Genomic DNA, 20,012 nt, shown 5'->3' with positions numbered 1-20,012 from the left:
CTGTGTACTAGTTTTACAAAAGAAAGGTCACCATAGAGAAGTCAGTATGTAATCAGCACAGCATGCCATGCCTGAAAAGCCCGGCTGCTGGACAGACTCCTTAGCCCAGTAGGTGGTAGCTCTCTCCACCAGATGGATGATCAGTGTCAGTATTTTTATATCAAAACACTCTAGGTAGGATTTTCCTACTTTGATGGGGAAATATTTTATTTTACCATGAAGAACAAATGCTCTTTTGACAGGTCTGTCACATTTCCAGTAATTCTCTTTTGGAAATATGGCAGCAGGGCCAGTACTGGAGGAACAGGTGCCTGCCCTGTTTGGTGAAAGCGTAGCTGAAGCTGAACTGCGTGATTTTAACCGATTTTGCAGAATGAAGATGCTCCACTTCAATAGAAACCTTTGAGTTTTCAACATTTTATGCAAAATTAATTTTATGAAATTTTATTTAAGACTGTTTTCATTTTCCATTCTAGGAGAGAAAAAAGTTTGGCCCTCTTGGTTGGAATATCTGCTATGAATTTAATGACAGTGACAGAGAATGTGCTTTACTGAACCTCAACCTTTACTGTCAAGAAGGAAAGATCCCCTGGGATGCGCTGATTTACATTACTGGTCAGTATGCCCACACAGCCAGGGCATCCAGCTGTGTGCCACACACAGTTGTTGGTTTATGCCCAGCTGGCCCATACAAAGATAGTGTCCTCTCCCAGGGTTTGATGGTGGTGGTGATGATTTCTGCTATTCCATTTGTAAAGATAAGACCATGATAAGAACAGTATGAGAATATTTATACATAGAAAATGGGGGAGATGTTTTCTCAAATAATTATAGCAAAAACTTATACAGTTCTTACTACATGCCAAGCTCTGTTTTAAGCGCTTCCCATGAATCAGCAGATTTAATTCTCACAATAACCCTATAAGGTAAGAACTATTATATCCCTGTTTTACAAATGAGGAAACTGAGGCACACAGTGTACAAGTGGTGGAGCCAAGATTTAAACCCAGCCTCTAGCCTCCAGAGCCTGTGCTCTTAAATGCAGAAGAATCCGAACATTGATTGACCAGTAGATACCCGTTGAATCAGGTGTACTTGTGAAAAAGGAAAAAATATTTCAGGAATTACAATATTTAGCAAATATTAACTGTGGCCACATGGGCTCTTACTACCAAAATTAGATCAAACTTTGACCATGTAGGCCCAGGTAACAAAGAAGAGATTTGCACTGGGAAACGGGGGAAGGAGAGACCTCTGAAAAAGGGCAGAAGGGAATGGATGGTTCTCCTTGGTGAGTAAGGGAAATGGGGAACAGCAGAGAGGTATCAGGTGATCTAGAACGTTGAAAGGCAAATGAAAACTTGAAACACATTTGAGCAGAGGGCAGCGAAACAACAGTGAAAATGGATGAGGACCGGTCCCCAGGGTGGACCAGGAAGGGTGGGCCTGGAATCTGGAATTATACTCGTGCCTCTAGCCACTGGTGTGGGGCCAAGAGTGCTTAACAAAATGGTGCTGTTGACAGAATTGTTCTCTGGCACCCTCTACTTACCCTGAGTTTACTACTGCCTAGTTTTTCTCTCCCTTCCCCCACTCCTAACCCTTCACCTTTCATGTTACCTCAATCTCTACTGCTGTAGAACCAATTGTGTTTTTAAAAGGATAGAAAGGAACAAGACAAAGATGGATCTGCTCTCACTACTTCTATTCAACATTGTACTGCACGTTCTAGCCAGGGGAATTAGACAAGGAAAAGAACTAAAATGTGTCCAGATTAGAACGGAAGAAGTGAACTTGTCTTTATTTGCAGAGGACATGATCTTGTATATAGAAAATCCTGAGGAATTCACAAAAAAAATAATAATAACTAGAAGTAACAAACAAGTTCAACAATGTTGTGGGATATAAGATCAAAACACAAAAATTAACTTCATTTATCTACATTGGCAATGAACAATTAGAAAATATTTTTTAAATTTCCTTCACAATAACATCAAAGAGAATAAACTACTTCGGAACAAATTTAACAAAAGAAGTGCAGACGTGCACTGAAAACTGCAAAGCATTGCTGAAAAAAATAAAGATGATCTAAATAAATGGAGAGACGACATGCTCGTGGATTGAGAGACACAATATTGTTAAAATGACAATATGCCCAGACTGATCTATAGATTTAACACAGTCCCTATCAAAATTCCAGCTGGCATTGTTGCAGAAATTGGCAAGCTGACCATAAAATGTGTATGGAAATACAAAGGGCCCCAAATAGAAAAAACAATCTTGAGGGGAAAAAAGAACAAAATTAGAAGAATTAAATTTCCCAATTTCAAAACTTACACAAAGCTATAATAATTAAGACAATGTGGTATTTCCATAATAATAGATGTATAAATCAATGGAATAGAATTGATAATCCAGAAATAAGCCCTTATATTATGATCAATTGATTTTCAACAAAGATGCGAGGACAATTCAATGGGAGAAGAATAATCTTTTCAACAAATGATGCTGGAACAACTGGATATCCATCTGCAAAGGATGAATTTGGATCCTTATCTCACACCATGCACAAAAATTAATTCAAAATGAGTGATATATCTAAATGTAAGAGCTAAAACTATAAAACTCTTAGAAGAAATCATAGAAGTAAATCTTCATGACCTTGGGTTAGGCAATGACTTCTTTGATATGATGCAATAAGCACAAGCAATAAAAGAAAAAGTAATAAATTGGACTTCATTAACATTTAAAACTTTTATACTTCAACAATCACCATCAAGAAAGTAAAAAGCCAAGCCACAGACTGAGAAAATATTTGCAAATCATATATCAATAAGGCACTTATATACAAAGTATATAAAAAACTCTTACAACTCAACATGAAGAAGAAAAATAATCCAATTAAAAATGGACAAAAGATTTGAATAGACATTTCACTAAAGAAGACATACAAATGCCCAGTAAGCACATGAAAACATGCTCAATTAGTCATCACAAAAATTAAAATTAAAGCCATAATGAGATATTACTTCACACTCACTAGGATGGCTACAATAAAAAAGATAGTAACAAGAGTCGATAGTAACAAGGATGTGGAGAAATTGGAACCCTCGTACTTTGCAATGTAAAATGGTGCTGCTGCTTTGGAAAATTTTTATAGACTTACCATAAGACCAGAAATTTCACTTCTAGGTATATACCCAGGAAAAATGAAAACACACATCCACACAAAAACTTGCACACAAATGTTCATAACAACATTATTCATAATAGCCAAAAAGTTTACCTGACTGTCCATCAGCTGGTGAATGGATAAATAAAATGTGGTATATCCATACAATGAAATATTATTCAGCCATAAAAAGGAATACAGTACTGTTACATGCTACAACATGGATAAACCTCAAAAACTTTATGCTAAGTAAAAGAAGCTAGACACAAAATACCATATGTTGTATGATTCCATTTATATGAAATTTCTAGAAAAAACAAATCTATACAAACAGAAAGTAGATTGGTGATTGCATGGAACAGGGGGTAGAAATTGGGAGTGGCTGCAAATGGGCACAAGATTTCTTTTGGGGGATGACAGAAATGTTCTAAAATTAGATTGTGGTGATGATCGCACAATTTCATAAATTAAAAACTACTGAATTATACATGTAAATTTTATGTGAATTTTATGATTTTTAAATCATAGCTCATTAAAGCTGTTTTTTTTAAAGACAAAGAATAGGAGAAAAAAGGCAATGCTTTATCCAGGTGATGATATTTTCTAATGGTATGATTTTGGGTAGTCATTTATGGGTTAATCCAGAAAATACTTATTAGTACTACTATGATAGATGCTGGAAATACAAAAATAACATTGTCCCTGCCTACCAAAAACTCATGGTGTAAAGAGCAGAGATAATGAATAAACTATAATATGTCGTGACAACTGCCAAAATAGAAGTGTATGCACAGTGCTGTGGGAATTCAGGAGGAGCAAGTAACACCATCTGGAGGAATCTGGGAAAGCTCCACTGAGGAGGCACAGGTTGAGATGGGTGCTGAGTCAGCTGGGCTCACCAGGGAGAAGAGGCCAGAGAGCACAATGGGCAGAGAGAACAGAGATGCTAAAAGCCCAGCCGTGTCGAGGTGTGGCCTGACTGTAGACATCGTGAGTAGTTCCGTAGGGCTGGAACATAGCATGAAGAGGAGATGTGTATAGAGGGGAGCTTTATCTTCAACAAAACTTAAAAAGCTAAGCTGGGAGCACGTCCCGGAAGGCCTGTGTGTGTTGTTAATAAATTGGCCCTACCTCGTAAGCAGTAGTTGACAATTACAGTCTTTGAGGCTGGGAAGAGATGCAATAATTTATAAAGCTATAATAAAAGCAAGATGAAGGACTGAACAAGAGGATATAGCAACATCGGGGGAGACTAGAAGAAGGGAGAATAAACAGAGAAATACTGAGGAGGCTTTAAATATGGGAGGGTATTTGAGGTCGCAGGGGAGTTTTATAACTTTATAGTGTGAGCTACAGCAATGCATAAGTCTGGGAGACAGATCTGAGCTCAAAGTGGGCATGGGCAAAGTCAAACCTAAGGCCTATCCACTTTATATTGGGCCATGCCTGAGCCAGCCTGTGGGGAGAGGAGAAAAAGAGAAGGGGAAGCCACCACAAGTGGACCTGCACTGAGACCCCCAGGAACTGTGATGTGGTGGCCAGGACAGGTGGTGGGCATGTATTCTGGACACCCTTCTCCCAAGGACCCCCTTCTGGGAAGATCAAACCCAGAAGACTCCTGCCTAAAAGTGAGTCCTCTCCCCTGAGTCAAATGGGAGCTCTCCTTGTTTATTCAGTCTCATCAAAAAGAAGGATAAAAATCTAGATGGAGAAGCACTAAGTCTGATGATTTGTAAGGAAAATATTTTTTACTGCTTCTCAAAATGCAGATATTTTGGTTTGAAACTTTTCTTTAGAACAATATACTTTAGGGTAACTCTTTCCTCTCACCACTGACTAACTACTGGAGTATGAGTTTTCCTGGCCATCCTCATTCCCAGAGACCATCATGCAATCGGAGAACCTGAGCTTTACATTCCCATCCAGCCCCAAAGAGCAAGAGGAGCTTCAAGTTAGGCCCAGGCTAAATGGACCTACCCCAAAGATTTAACCCCACTTTGCATTCCAAGACTTCATGGAGGGTGACTGAAGAATATTCCCAGGAAAGCACAGCAACATCTCTTCCCTCCCTCTTAGAATTGATAATAAAGAGATTCAGCTGCTTGACTATCAGCCTAGTACCCACTTCCCCTTCACTCTCCCTGAGTGGCTGATCCAAAGAGACTGACCAGAGGAGAGGGAAGATAGGTGTCCCTATGGGAGGTGCAGGTAAGGACATTGCTATCTTAGAAGAAATAAATTATTGAGGCTCCAAAGACTGAAATAACTTTCTCTCAACCAACCATCTCAGCTTGAAATAGAATGAAAAAAATTTCTTCCGGACTTAAAGGAAGAGATGGAGATGAAAATGGATGAATAGTTAAAGGATTCAGAAGTTGACAATGTAGAATCATAGGTAAAATCCTTCCAGGAACACTACAGTGGTGAATAATGAATTGTAGCAATGGATCTGGAATTTTTCCAAGGAATTATATCAGCAATAGATACCATTCCAATGCAGAATAGATAGCATTCCTACTTGTAATTTTGGGATGACAATGGAGTATGCTGAAAGTAGCTTTTCTGTGGAAGGAGAGAGGAGATACCAATATTTTTTAATTCCCCATGACATAATTTCTGTCAGGCAAGTTGTGTCTTTCACCTTGGATCTCTTTCCTCCTTAGCTTAATAGTAACAATTTACAAGGTATGTACAGAGTTTGGAAGCCTTGATGTAAATGTTTTGGTTCCATTTTACTCACTGGCCTCAAAAAGAAGCTGTGTTTCATGGAAAGTGTGTATGTTTTAGAATATTGCAGTCAATGATGGGAAAAGACCCAAAATCATTATTTTGAAGCAAAACACAGAAAGAAGGAAGAAACATGTAAATAGAGCTCAGTGGCTTTAGTTTTGGTTATTTGAGAAAAGCAAAATAATTAGGGTAGGTTATGTATACTAGTTTTATATCTACTTTGTAAACATTGACTTTTACTCTCATTTTGGGGGGTAGTAGAAGGAAACTCCAATGTGGTATTTCCACTTCCAGTACCAAAAAATTAGTATATAAATAAACCTATTAGAATTTGGGTATGCATTTCAATAAGAACAAACAATAATATGTTTTCAAATGCAAACTCCTTTTCAGGTGAAATTACATATGGTGGCAGAGTTACAGACACCTGGGATCAAAGATGCCTTCGGACTGTCTTGAAAAGATTTTTTTCTCCTGAAACATTAGAAGTGGATTATAAGTATTCTGAATCAGGTGAATGACATTTCAGTATTAAGGAAAATGTTTTTTCCAAGGAGTTGTTGACAGCATCTCTCAGTTTTCCATCCAGGAGCTCTCTGTGTCCATTCCTCAAAACCCAGTCCCCACGCCCACCCCATCCCCATGCTTGACCCCTAAAGCGGGTCTGGTAGTAAGAACACAAAGAGATATATTGTGCAGTAACCACTTTGAGTTATTTCTGCTTTAAAGTTGGTTGTATCCTGCCTAAATGTGTTTGCAAAGTGGTATAAAGCTGGAGCCCTTAACAAGGCACACCTTTCAGCAGCACATCCCTGGATTTTCAGAGTCTTGAGATGTTCTGGAGGAGACACCCTGAAAAGGGTAGGACACTAATCAGATGCTCAAAGTCTCAAGGTAAAGAAACTAGACACAGCAGTGAAAGCAAGGAGGATGGGAAGAACAATCCCTTTTCTGGGGAGGCAGTGATTGTAGCGACCATCGGAACCAGGCAGAGAAGTACCAACCTTGGCGGCACAAAGCTAGTCTACTTGAGACATATTTGCCTTCTGTGTTTTCAATAACAGGCATCTATTTTGCACCCTTGGCTGACAGCCTACAAGAGTTTAAGGACTACATTGAAAATCTGCCTTTGATAGATGACCCAGAAATATTTGGAATGCATGAAAATGCCAACCTAGTTTTCCAGGTATGTGACCTGTCAACTTAAAATACATATTCATGTTATGTATATAAATTTTAAACATCAATATTCACCTCACTGGCTCTGTAAATTATAATATTTTTAAATAAACAAATAGAATGAATGTTTCACCTCAACTTCAGCATTTGTTTCCAATTTAGCCTGTCCCCTCCGGATCCTTCACAGAATCCCAGGATTGCCATGCATTTTCCTATCACTGGCCACCTACCTCCATCCCCCAGCCTTCTGCCTAGTCCATAATCTACGTGCTACTCCACCGTAACATAGGAATATGGATGATAATCCAGAGAGTTCTTTCTCTTTTGCCTTTCTCCCTCCATGCTGGCATATTTGTATCATATTACACAAAGGTTTATGGATTCACAGATCATTAGGTTATAAAAGTGCAGTAACAAATATTCAAGGCAGATGAATTAAGACAACGTTCTTTAAAAGCGTGGTTCAAGGTCACGATACCAGACCACAGCAGTGGGTCCAAAGAGCAACTGGATAATTTTACTCCTCTAAGACCTTCTGAGGCTGCACTCTTACCCCAGGGCAGTCCAAGCTCCTCAGCATGGCACTCAAGGCTCCCCATGACCATGCACTTCATGCCCTTCCAGTTTCATCATCTGCCATGGTCAAGCATCTGTGAGTGACCCAAAGCCATGGAATGAGGTATGTCCCTGGAGGCCCTGGAATACTCTAAAGGTTGGGGACTAGGTTGGCCTCACGAGGCTGAAGGGAATCATCTTCCTTTTCAACTTAAGTTTTGCCCCTACAAGTGTTAGAGGGTAAAGTCTGCCTAGATATCAAGGAATCCTTGCCAAACAACAGTGGAACTTCCAGAGAAAGAGCCAACAGGTCAATGCTCTGACACCTTATGTCATATTCTCTGCCATTAAAATTGCTTTGCTATTCAGCAAGGAGTTAGAATAACATAGCTTGGTTTTCATTATTCTACTCTCAGGAGAAAAAAGAGGTGACCAAACCTAGTGATAATATTCACTCATGTCTGACTGTTGGCTTTGAGGTGGAGGGATGTGCTGGGGGTGGTGAGAGAAGGGAAAAGGGAGTGTGGATGTGCTACATCCCGTGAGAAATGCAGCACTGTTGGCAGAGGCCACACTCTCGGCAGTGTGTACCTGGGAGTGTAGTTTTTTGTGTTTTCCATTGGTTCAGAATGACTGAGAATGAGTTGGCAGGCATGTAGTGAGCACCGTGGTATGTTTTTCTGTCCAGCCTTCCTTCTTCCATTTCTCTGGGATAGCATATACCCTGCTCCCACCTCTTCCTTTTGGAACAACTGCCCCTTCCTCATTCCATGAAATGCTGGTAAGACTTCCAACCACCCCCTTACCTTCACAGAGGTGGGCATGCGACTCAGGCCTGGCCAAAGGCAGCACTCCATCACCAGCCACTTGAATTGGTCCAGGGAGTAGGCACATGGCCCATGCTAGGTGAATGAGAGTCATCTCCTGAGATAGTATACACAGATGCTGGGACTAGAGAAGGGCTTTCTCTTGCCTCTGGAATCACTGGCTGGGAGACTATACATCTGCAGCTGTCTGTGGCCTTATCTCTCATACCTCCACACATCCCCCTCATCACAGAGAAGAAGCTCATCTGCCATAGGGAAAGAATGAGAGAACTAACCAAGCATGTACAGGACAGAGAGCATTAGATCCATTCATGCCTGAGAACCATGCGAGTTGTGGTCTCTTCTTCCCAGCTATATGAGCCAACATACAGCCAACACTTTCTTTGCTTTAACTGGTTTAGGTTAGATAATTCTGCCTTGTGCCATCACTAGAGTCTTTACACAAAAGATAGGAGCCAGCCGGTGGCATGGTGGTTAAGTTCACGTGCTCCACTTTGGTGGCCCGGGGTTCGCTGGTTTGCATCCTGGGCATGGACCTGCACCACTCATCACACCATGCTGAAGTGGCGTCCCACATACAAAATACATTACAGTACAAAACAGAGGAAGATTAGCAACAGATGTTAGCTCAGGGCCAATCTTCCTCGCCAAAAAAAAGATATAAATGATTCCTTCCTTAGCCCAGCAAACTACACTTACATAGATGCTTACTAGAAACTAGTAAAGAAAATTGGACCTTGACCTGTGCACATCAGTTGGAGATACAAGGAAGAAATTTGCCTGCCAAGAAAACAATGAGCATAAGTCAAGGGCCATCTGCATAAACTGTCTGTGGGCAAACAAAGATCTATTATCTGTTTTCTCATTAGAAGCTGAGTAAATGGAAAGAAAACACTAACAGAAGCTGAGTAAATAGGGAAAAAAACCCAACATACTGAAGAATAAAGGACAGAAAACCATCCAGAAGATGCAGACTTACCCTCTGCAAATCAACTGCTGCAGAAACCAGACCTGTCATAAGACCCAGCCTGTATGAAAGAAAAAGCCAGAACTTGAGAACAGGCTGACATGTTTATACAAAAGATGCTCTGAGATGTGTGAGAATGAAATATTTCAGAGAAACAAAAAATACCATGGCAGAATTAAAAACTACTTTGGAGGCTTAAAGACCAGAACTGGTATACAGATTATCACACATATGGTGTAGGGAGCAAACTTAATCAGCTTCCCAGAATGGAGATTAAAATGTCTGAAAACAGAAAATGGTGAGAGATGTTAATAGATATGGAAGATAGTGAAAAGAGATTCAACAAAACAAGAAGAAACAGGAGCAACAATTTTTTTGCTATGTTGAAAAGAAAAAAAAAAGTGAAGCTATGCCTGGACATATTCTGGCACAAGTTTGGAGCTACAATAATAAGAAGAAGGTCACAGTGGCATCTAGCCCACTCCATCCCCAGCCTCCTCCAAAAAAGGTATGGCTGGGCCACCATATTAGTCAGAACGGACTCACTTATGTTGCAGCAAGAAAATTATTCAAATCCCAATGGCTTAATTCGACAGTTGTGTTGGTAGGTTGATAGAGGGGCTCTGCTCCACACAATCACTCAGGGACTTAATCTAGCAGAAGCACTTATATTGTAGCTGCATTAACTAGAACAAATGGCCCCTTCATTCACTGAAGCACGGCAGGAGAGAGACTACAGAATTATGCATAGGCTTTTCTGCTGCCTCAGTCTACACAGTCCACCATCACTTCAGCTCACATTTCATTGGCCAGAATAGTCATGTGACCCACCTACCTGCAAGGGTATAAGAAACAATAATCTTTGCTATGCCCTAAAGGAGAGGAGAACTGGGAATGGGTGCTCACTAAAAGTCTCTAACTCAGTTATTATCATAGGAAGTAACAGCAGGCTGGCTGCACTAAATGTTTCAAGACTCTTCCATCCAACCAAGAAGTCAAGAACTAAAATGGAAAAGTCATAATATTAAGTGATTGGCACTGAGCAAGAAAATCAAACTATTTAACCATAGCATTAGATAAATAATTTTATATATGTCTTTAAGACATAATGACTATGTCAAATGTAATGTCTGAAAGACTGTCTATCATGTAATATATAATTTTAACAATCAAGATCTAAAATTCCAGGTTCTGAGCTCCTCTCACAGGTAAGTGCATGATGAGTGTTGTGACTGGGGTTTCAAAGCCAAGGACTAGAGATTGGAGAGGGATAGATTTGGAGGGCCCTAGACAATACCATGGAACATCCCACCACCCATTCTAGATACACAATTTCACACAGGCATCTAAACATGAAACACCAAAAGAATTACCCTCACAAGACCTGTGTGAGAGCTATATAAAGGAAACTTCTAAGAGGTTACAACAAATATACATGAGCACAATACTATGTTTCTGAATAGAAGAAAAATCTAGAAACATTGAGAATATTTAACTGACCTTAGAATAGGAATTTCTAAGCATAAAAAAGCAATCAAAAAATAAATCACATTAGAAAGAGACAATAGATGTGACTATATCAAAATCATAGAAAATTAAAAGACAAATGACAAAGCAAAACATTTGGAACCAAAATAAAAACAAAACCAAGAAAAAGTTAACTATCCACACAAGGACATTTTCCAGGATTGATCACATGTTAGACCACAAATAAAGTATCAATAGGTTTTAAAAGATGGATATTATACAAAGTATCTTCTCCAAGCATAATGGGATAAAGTTAGAAATCAATAAAACTATAGTAATCAAAGCCATGTGGCACTGGCATAGAGACAGACACATAGAGTGATGGAACAGAATAGAGAGTCCAGAGATAAACTCTCACCTATATGGTCAGATAATTTTTGACAAGGGTGCCAAGACCATTCAATGGCGAAAGGACAGTCTTCTCAACAAATGGTGCTGGGAAAACTGTATATCCATATGCAAAAGAATGAAGTTGAACCCTTACCTGACACCAAATACAAAAATTAACTCAAAATGGATCAAAGACATAAATGTAAGAGCAAAACAATAAAACTCAGAAGAAAACATAGGACAAAAGCTTTACAATATTGGATTTGGCAATGATTTCTTGGATATGACACCAAAGGCACAGGTAACAAAATAAAAAATAGACAAATTGGACTTGGTAAAAATTTTAAAATTTTGTGCATCAAAGGCACTATCAACAGAATAAAAAGGGAACCCACAGAATATTTTCAAATCATATACCTGATAAGGGATTAATACCCAGAATATATAGAGAACTCCTAAAATTCAACAAAAGAACAACCAGATTCAAAAATGGGGAAAGGAGTTAAATAGACATTTCTGCAAAGAAGAAATACAAATGGCCAATAAGCACATGAAAAGATGCTCAACATCACTAGTCATTACAGAAATACAAATCAAAACTACAGTGAGACTCTACATCATACCCATTAAGACGACTACTATCAAAATAACAGGAAAAAACAAATGTTGGCAAGGATATGGAGAAATTGGGACCCTGTACACTGTTGGTAGGAATGTAAAATGGTACAGCCAGTGTGGAAAACAGTATGACAGTTCCTCAAAAACAAAAATAGAATTACCATATGATCCAGCAATTCCACTTCTGGGTGCATACCCAAAAGAACTGAAAGCTGGGACAAGAGCAGATATTTGTATACCCAAGTTCATAGCAACATTATTCACAATAGCTAAAACACAGAAGCAACCCAAGTATCCACCAATGGATAAATGGATAAGCAAAAAATGGTGTGTACATACAATGGAATATTATTCAGCCTTAAAAAGGAAGGAAATTCTGCAATATGCTACAACATAGATGAACCTTGAGGATACGATGCTAAGTGAAATAAGCCAGCCACATAAAGACAAATACTGTATAATTCCTCTTACATGAGGTAGAATGGTCAAAATCATAGAGACAGAAAGAACAATGCTGGTTGCCAGGGGCTGGGGAGAGGGGAAAATGAGGAGTTATTGTTTAATGGGTATAGAGTTTCAGTCTTACAAGATGAAAAGAGTTATGGAGATGGATGGTGGTGATGGCTGCACAATATTATTGGTGGGCTTTTTTTTTGTTTTGGGGAGTTTTTTCTGAGGAAGATTAGCCCTGAGCTAACTGCTGCCAGTCCTCCTCTTTTCTGCTGAGGAAGACTGGCCCTGAGCTAACATCCGTGCCCATCTTCCTCTACTTTATATGTGGGACGCCTACCTCAGCATGGCATGCCAAGCGGTGCCATGTCCACACCCGGGGGAACCCCGGGCCGCCGAGAAGCAGAACGTGTGAACTTAACCACTGCACCACCGGGCTGGCCCCTATTGGTGTTTTTAAAACCACTGAACTATACACTTAAAAATAGTTAAGATGGCAAATTTTATGTGTATTTTACCACAAAAAAATGGGGAAAAAAAAACTATCCTTATTATAGAATTATCTCCTATACATCCATAATAAAAAATACAAAAACATGTAAAATACATGAATAACTTATAAAGATGTAATACAGATGGCCAATGAAGACAGTTTTTTGGGTTTTTTTAAAGATTTTATTTTTTTCCTTTTTCTCCCCAAAGCCCCCCAGTACATAGTTGTATATTCTTCGTTGTGGGTCCTTCTAGTTGTGGCATGTGGGACGCCCCAAAGCCCCCCAGTACATAGTTGTATATTCTTCGTTGTGGGTCCTTCTAGTTGTGGCATGTGGGACGCTGCTTCAGCGTGGTTTGATGAGCAGTGCCATGTCTGCGCCCAGGATTCGAACCGACGAAACACTGGGCTGCCTGCAGCAGAGTGCACGAACTTAACCACTCGGCCACGGGGCCAGCCCCGTGAAGACAGCTTTAAAGTGTTTAACTCTGTTAATCCTCAAAGTGCAGGACAATGAGAAACTATTTTTACCTATTAAATTTGAAAAGATTTTTTAAAGAATGATATCAACTCTTACAAAGATACAGAAAGACAGGTCGTCTGATACACTATTGTTTGGGATGTAAATTGACACAATGTTTTCAGAAATCAATGTAGTAATACTCAGTTTTAAAATATTCCTTTGATAATATATCATTTAAAGAATTTCAAAGATAGTGGGTGAAATTCATATACAGATAGTCTCTTCACAGACTTCTATAAAATCTAAAAACTAGAAGTGTTCAAAAAAGCAGATAAACAACTATATCCATTATGGTGCATTCACATCGCCTAGTGCCCCACAATCACTTAAAACATGTTTTATGGAGATTTTTCAGTGATATGAGAAGATGTTCATTAAACTGAAACAGAATGAATACTACATAAATTGCATGGTCTCAATTTTTTTTTAAACTACATGCACATATACACAGAAAACATCCAAGTGGATGTAAACTAAAGTTATATCTCTGGAAAGCAGGATCATGAATATTTTTTCTTTATACTTTTCTGTTTGCTAAATTTTCTATAATCCATATTTTTTCTAATTAAGAAATACGTTATTTAAATAAAAGTATGTTCTAAAACCGCATTCTCATTATCTTTTCCTCATCTTTATAACTGCCTTTTAAATGGCTAGCCAAAAAATTTTTGGCCTTTTTTTTTTGAAGTAGATTAGCCCTGAGCTAACATCCACTGCCAATCCTCCTCTTTTTGCTGAGGAAGATTGGCCCTGAGATAACATCTGTGCCCATAGTCCTCTACTCTATATGTGGGACACCTGCCACAGCATGGGACAGTAGGTAGGTCCACACCCGGGATCCGAACCTGGGAATCCCGGGCCACCAAGCGGAGCGTGCAAACTTAACCCTGCTGCGCCACCAGGCTGGCCCTGACCGTTTTTCATTGTGGTAAAATATATGTAACACAAAATTTACCATTCTAATCATTTTTAAGTATACAGTTGATTGGTATACAGTTAAGTATACAGCTGATTAAGTACATTCACATTGTTGCTCAACCAAAAAATTTTAAATATAACACTGACAACTATGTACTGTGCATTTCCAATGCGCACATTTTACCAACTCTATCTTTAACATAAAAAATATAATGTCCTTGTTTTTTGACAACTAGCATGATTTCTATAAGTAAACCATATGTGCTGCAAATTATTTTCTGAGAATCTGAGTCTTCACTGTTCTGTCTCTTCCCACCGTTACAGTACAAAGAGACCAACACTTTAATCAACATCATACTTGAGGTTCAGCCAAGGTCGTCTTCTGGTGGAGAGGGGAAAAGCAATGATGAAATTGTCCAAGAACTTGTTTCTTCTGTCCGGACCAGAGTTCCAGGTAATAAATAATTCTTGGCATCTGTATATAACGAGACTTTTAGGAATAAGCTCAGAGAGCTGAGTGACAAGCAGGTGTCCAAATTTGCTTATTATGTAGACTTTTCTTTACGTAGAGAGCTCTTATGTGGAGCTCTCCATTTATAGACTAGAAGCTACAGCACCTCCACGTCTCAACTGCCAGAAGCATTAGAAGCAAGTTGATTTCCAGCCCAGTGTAACTTTAACCGGACTTTTTCCTGAGCTTCCTATTGACTCTAGACCTGTGCTGGCCAAGACAGTAGCCACCAGCCACATGTGACTACTTAAACTTAGATTTAAATAAAATTTAAAATTCATTTCCTCAACTGCACCAGCCACATTTCAAGTGAACACCACAGACAACATTTTCATCACCATTAGATGTGCTGTTACACAGTCCTGCTCTAGAATCCATTTCATTTTTTTCTCCATTTATGAGAAATAGCTAAATTAATTTCACCTTGTTTTCTGGGGAATCTTCCTGAATGATGACAGAGATCTACTTTCACACTTTTCTTAAAGTGACTTAGATTTAGATTTCTCAGTCTATTGTGAAACTAAACTGTTTCTCTCTCTATGCACAACACTTGTGACGCCAAATGTGTGTTTTCCATCACATTAAGCAATTCTCCAACTCTCTGGACACCCGCTGGGTGTTCTACAATTCAATTATGACACTAACTATTCAGAGCTAGCTCAGACCCCACAGATTAAGGGCTCAGTCCCACAAGACTGCCCACCCCCCCTTCAGATGCCAATCACAAGTCTCGGGTTGTGATGTGCTCTTCTGAAGACCAGCTCTAAATCGAGGGTTCCCATTACCTGCTTCTCGGGTTCAGTAATTTGCTGGAGCAGCTCACAGAACTCAGGGAAACAGCTATTTAGATTTACCAGTTTATTTTAAAGGATATAATAAAGGATGAAGATAAACAGCCAAATGAAGAGGAACACAGGGCCAGGGCCAGAAGAGTCCCTAGTGCAGGGGCTTCTGTCCCGTGGAGTCAGCGTGCACCACCCTCCAGGCACCCTCCAGGTGGATCCGTTCACCAACCCAGAGTCTCTCCAAATCCCTTCCTTTAGGGTGTTTACCCACATGACTGAGAAATCATTGGCCATTAATGGTTAACTCAACCTCCAGACTCCCTCCCTGCCCAGGAGGTCACAGGTGGAGCTGAAAGTTCCAACCCTCTTATCACCTGGTTGGTTCCCCTGACAACCAGCCCCCATCCTTAGGAGCTTTCCAAAATTCACCTCATTAACATAAACTCAGCTGTGGTCAAAGGCTTATTTTGAATAACAAAAGACACTCCTTTCACCTTCATTCCTCAGGAGCTATTTTAGGAGCCTGGGTAAAAAACCAAGTATTATAAAAAATGATGCTCCTATCACTCTGATCACTTAGGAAATTACAAGGGTTTTAGGAGCTCTGGCCAGGAGCCAGGGACAAAGACCAAAATATATATTTATTACATCACAGTATCACAGACTGAGTCTTGCCAATACTCTTAAGGCCCCCAGAAGAAAGGGGGCTGTGGGGCCTCAGAAGCCAGTTATCTGCCTCTTAAAACAGACCCTCAAAAGAATGTCTACTTGCATAGAAAGTTCCGTTGATGTTGAAGCAAACTGAGTTATTTTAGGAAGCAATTTTTAATGAAACTAAGATGGAGGGGAGGTGGAAAAGAGAGGAAGACAGCTGGCTGGCTGGAGAGACAAGGTACTTGTTTCCTAGAGTTCCATTGACACCTGGGAGGTTGTCCTCTCTAAGTTTCATAAAGCTGATACTTTCACTGTGAAATGATCAGCGATGCCATCTGCTGAGACTGAGGGGACAGGGACACAATGGCTCAACGAGAGAACTGAGGGTTTGGGATGGCCCTGAGGGAGTGATAGAAGACCAGGGACAGGGAGCGCAGCACTGTGGATGGACAAGAGACTGGACTAACTCCCACTGCTGTGTGACTCTTCGACAGCAGCCGAAATGTGAGTGGTCAAGAAGCGTTTGGTATATGTATTTCAGAGCCATTGGTTCGCTCACGCTTTGCTCAGATATGCAAGGAAAATGCAGTTCCTTCATTTTTTATAGCTTATATGAGCCTCCATTTGCTGGATTGTAGGAAAAAAGAAGAGCGAAGTTTTTGATCCAGATTGAACCACGGGCCTGTTTAATAATTCAGTCAGACCCTCTGAGTAATGCTCAGTAACTTGGAACAAATGCCAAGTCTCTCCCATCTCTCAATCTCCCACCCCTAACCCCTCATCTTCGAGATGCTAAGCAGGTGTGCAGGGAAAAGTGAGGCTTACATACTTGCAAGGCAGAGGAGAAGACTCAGAGTCCCTGGCACCTCTGGTCTCAGGGATGCCCCTTGTCTCCCCAGTAGCTGCTTGTCCTGCTAGCATTTGCCACTGAAGTCTGCATGGCCTGACCCCCTTTCAGCCTCGACCCAGGCGGAGAGAAGTTGGCTTTAAGAAAGGTTAAGATAAGTGCATTACAATAGCAATGTTATGAGGACAGAAATCAATGATAATTGATCTGAGGAATCAGCTGTGTGTGTTTCAGAAAAACTAGAAATGGAGAGTGCTTCTGAGAGCCTTTTCGTCAAGGATCCTCAAGGACGCCTCAACTCGCTGACCACCGTTCTTGGACAAGAAGTGGACCGGTTTAACAATCTGCTGAAGCTAATACATGTAATGAGCACTCACTGCCATCATTGCTATGGGGTATCAAAGCTTTGGGGAGAATTGTCTAATAATATGAATTTTCCATTCCCATCACTTCAACCATTTTGGATGTACTTCCATTTGGATATGCTGACAACTCTTCAAACCCAATTTATCTGAGATTGAATTCACCCTTCTCTACAAGGCTGTGTTCCCTGTCTCTAATAATGGCTTAGTCAATATGTGACATTACAAATCTTCAGTCTCCTCATTATCCGAACTTACACTCTTAGAATTACCATTGACTCTCTAGAAATTTGATCAGGCACCTAAGCACTCAATTAAGAGAGATTCAGTGCTTTTCCTGATGTCTAGTTTGCAGCTAATAACATAGTCTTTATGAAGACTATAAAAACCAGAGTTTCTCGGAGTGTGGGCCACAGAACACCTGCATGAGAATTCGCTATGCTGCACGTTCAAAATGTGGATTCCCTGATCGCACTCCAGACCTACTGAGACAGAATTCCTTGAGGTAAAGCCTGGGAATATGAATTTTAAATAAACTCCCCCAGAAGAATTCAATGCAACTAAAATTTGAGAACAACTCTTTGGTCCTTTGCCTTTTGCTCAGGAATGCTTTCTCTCTGGATGGCCGAGTTTATAATGATGGCTGAAGGCCTTCCTGGTTTCTCTGTGCCTAACTTTGATAAGGGAAACACAACAACTATTAGAGACCAAATATTGAGCATTAACAGGAAAACTTTTACTGCCAAGCAGGGACCAAATACCTAGCACAGAGTCAAGGCTCAGTGATAAGACTGGAGAGGACAGCTGGAGTTAATCTTTCAAAGCCAAAGACCGTCTGTCCCCTATTAGGAAAACAAAGTCTCTGAATGTTGCTGTGGCTGGCAAAACCTAGGCTTGTGGATTGGGCAGACACTGGGTCAGCTGAATATATGAAGTCCTCAACGTGGGACTAAGGCATCTGGTCAGATATATATCAGTATCCAGTTCAGGGCTTATCACCTCCTGTATTGAATGAATCAGGGTACAGATTAAGCTTCTGTGATAAGGACCCCCAAATACAGCGGCCAAAACAAGATGGAAATTCACTTCTCTCTCCGCGAACAGCCCAGAGAAAGCCCTGTCTAGTTAATCTTGCTTTGTGAGCTCCTCCAGGGACCCCAGCTGGAAGGGTGGCTCTTCCAGCTTTAACAGGTAACTTCCAACTCTGGATCTAAGGTGGCTGCCGCAATTGGCCCTTTTTACCAGTCAGTGGGATGAGGGAAACAGAGGGCCAAGGGAAAGCAACTTCCTCATAAAAATGTGATCCCGAGTTGCGTACATCATTTCTTCTTGTATCCCATTAGCCAAAACTTAGTCACATGGCCACGCTCCAGCTGCAAGGGTGGCTGGGAAATATAGTCTCTGGGTGGATTGCTCTGTGCCCAGCTAAAACTAAGGAGGTACTATTGTTCAAAGGAAGAAGAGATGGATGCTGCTTATCTCTTGCCTCTTCCACATCATGACCTTTCACCCACTCTAAGATAGACAAGTCTGAATGTCACTTCCTCCATAAAATCTTCCTGGAACACCAGTCCTTACCTCCACCACCGGATGACTTAGGAGCCCCTCCTCAGGCTCTATCATTTCCGGTGTCTGTGTATCTCACTCTACTTACCACGTTGTTTTGTAATTACCCCTCCATGAGTATGGCTCACCCAATAGAAAATGAACTTCTGAAGAAAGGTGGACTGCTATATTACTCATCCGTTTTTCTAGTGCCTGACACATACTAAATAGTCCATGAATATTTGAATGTGCAACTGAACAAATCTGGCTCTCAGGCCTCCCCATGGTCATTTCTTGTGCTCAAACAATAATGTCCCCCAATAATAGAGGCATTCACCTAATGGAAGTAGAAGGCGGAGGCGTCCAGGGAAAGGCAGCCTACAAGGCAATCAGGAATCACAGCAGAGCACTCCCACTGAGGGAGGGGTGGTGGCCACCACCACATGCTGGGCCTGCACCAGAGCCCTTCCTCACCCTCACCTCTGCCCAGTCCTGCCTTGCCCTGGCTCTCTCCCAGCCTCACCTTCACCTCCCCCGGGAAACAGCACGGCAGCACCAGGGTGGCAATAAGGAAGGCCAAGCAAGGCAGCCGCTCCCAGGGCCTTGGGGCTGCCATCTTGGTGAGCTCACTCTCCTCCAGATCATTACAGAACTGTGAGTCAGGGCAGGACCTGGAAGAGATGAGGCCATCCTATTATTCAAGATTCTAGCTATAGGAGAGAACATTTTGGGGCGCACTTTCTCCCATCAAACGCACCTGTCTGTTGGCTGCCTCCTCCGCAGAGTCGGCTACAATGCGGCCTCTGTCTGTTTGAAGCAGACCTAGAAGGCGCTGGCAGCCTGATCCTCCATCTCTCTGACTTCAGCCTTCTCTCCACATTTTGAACATATCTTCTGCTACCTTTTTCCATTCCCAGTGTCTGTGGTAGGCCACTGTTTCAGCCCTGACTGAGGGCCTCCTTGCTGCACTCTGCTGCAAATGGTTCCTCAGATCCTAAGGGCAAATCTAATTAAGCGTC

At 40.9% G+C, this 20,012-nt stretch overlaps 1 protein-coding gene across 2 annotated transcripts in view; it reads left to right on the top strand.

Moving 5' to 3' along the window:
* DNAH6 (dynein axonemal heavy chain 6) overlaps positions 1-20,012 on the top strand; it is a 249,681-nt gene that overhangs the window by 218,714 nt on the left and 10,955 nt on the right. For both annotated transcript variants that reach the window (XM_070511881.1, XM_014852847.3), the window contains exons 68-72: positions 477-615; positions 6,296-6,415; positions 6,967-7,088; positions 14,614-14,743; positions 17,321-17,448. In XM_070511881.1, coding sequence (XP_070367982.1) covers positions 477-615; positions 6,296-6,415; positions 6,967-7,088; positions 14,614-14,743; positions 17,321-17,448 — 639 coding nt within the window. The remainder of the gene's footprint in view (positions 1-476; positions 616-6,295; positions 6,416-6,966; positions 7,089-14,613; positions 14,744-17,320; positions 17,449-20,012) is intronic.

Source organism: Equus asinus, chromosome 6 (genome assembly GCF_041296235.1).
Source record: "Equus asinus isolate D_3611 breed Donkey chromosome 6, EquAss-T2T_v2, whole genome shotgun sequence".
Classification (NCBI taxonomy): domain Eukaryota; kingdom Metazoa; phylum Chordata; class Mammalia; order Perissodactyla; family Equidae; genus Equus; species Equus asinus.
This window is presented reverse-complemented; position numbering and strand designations above follow the sequence as displayed.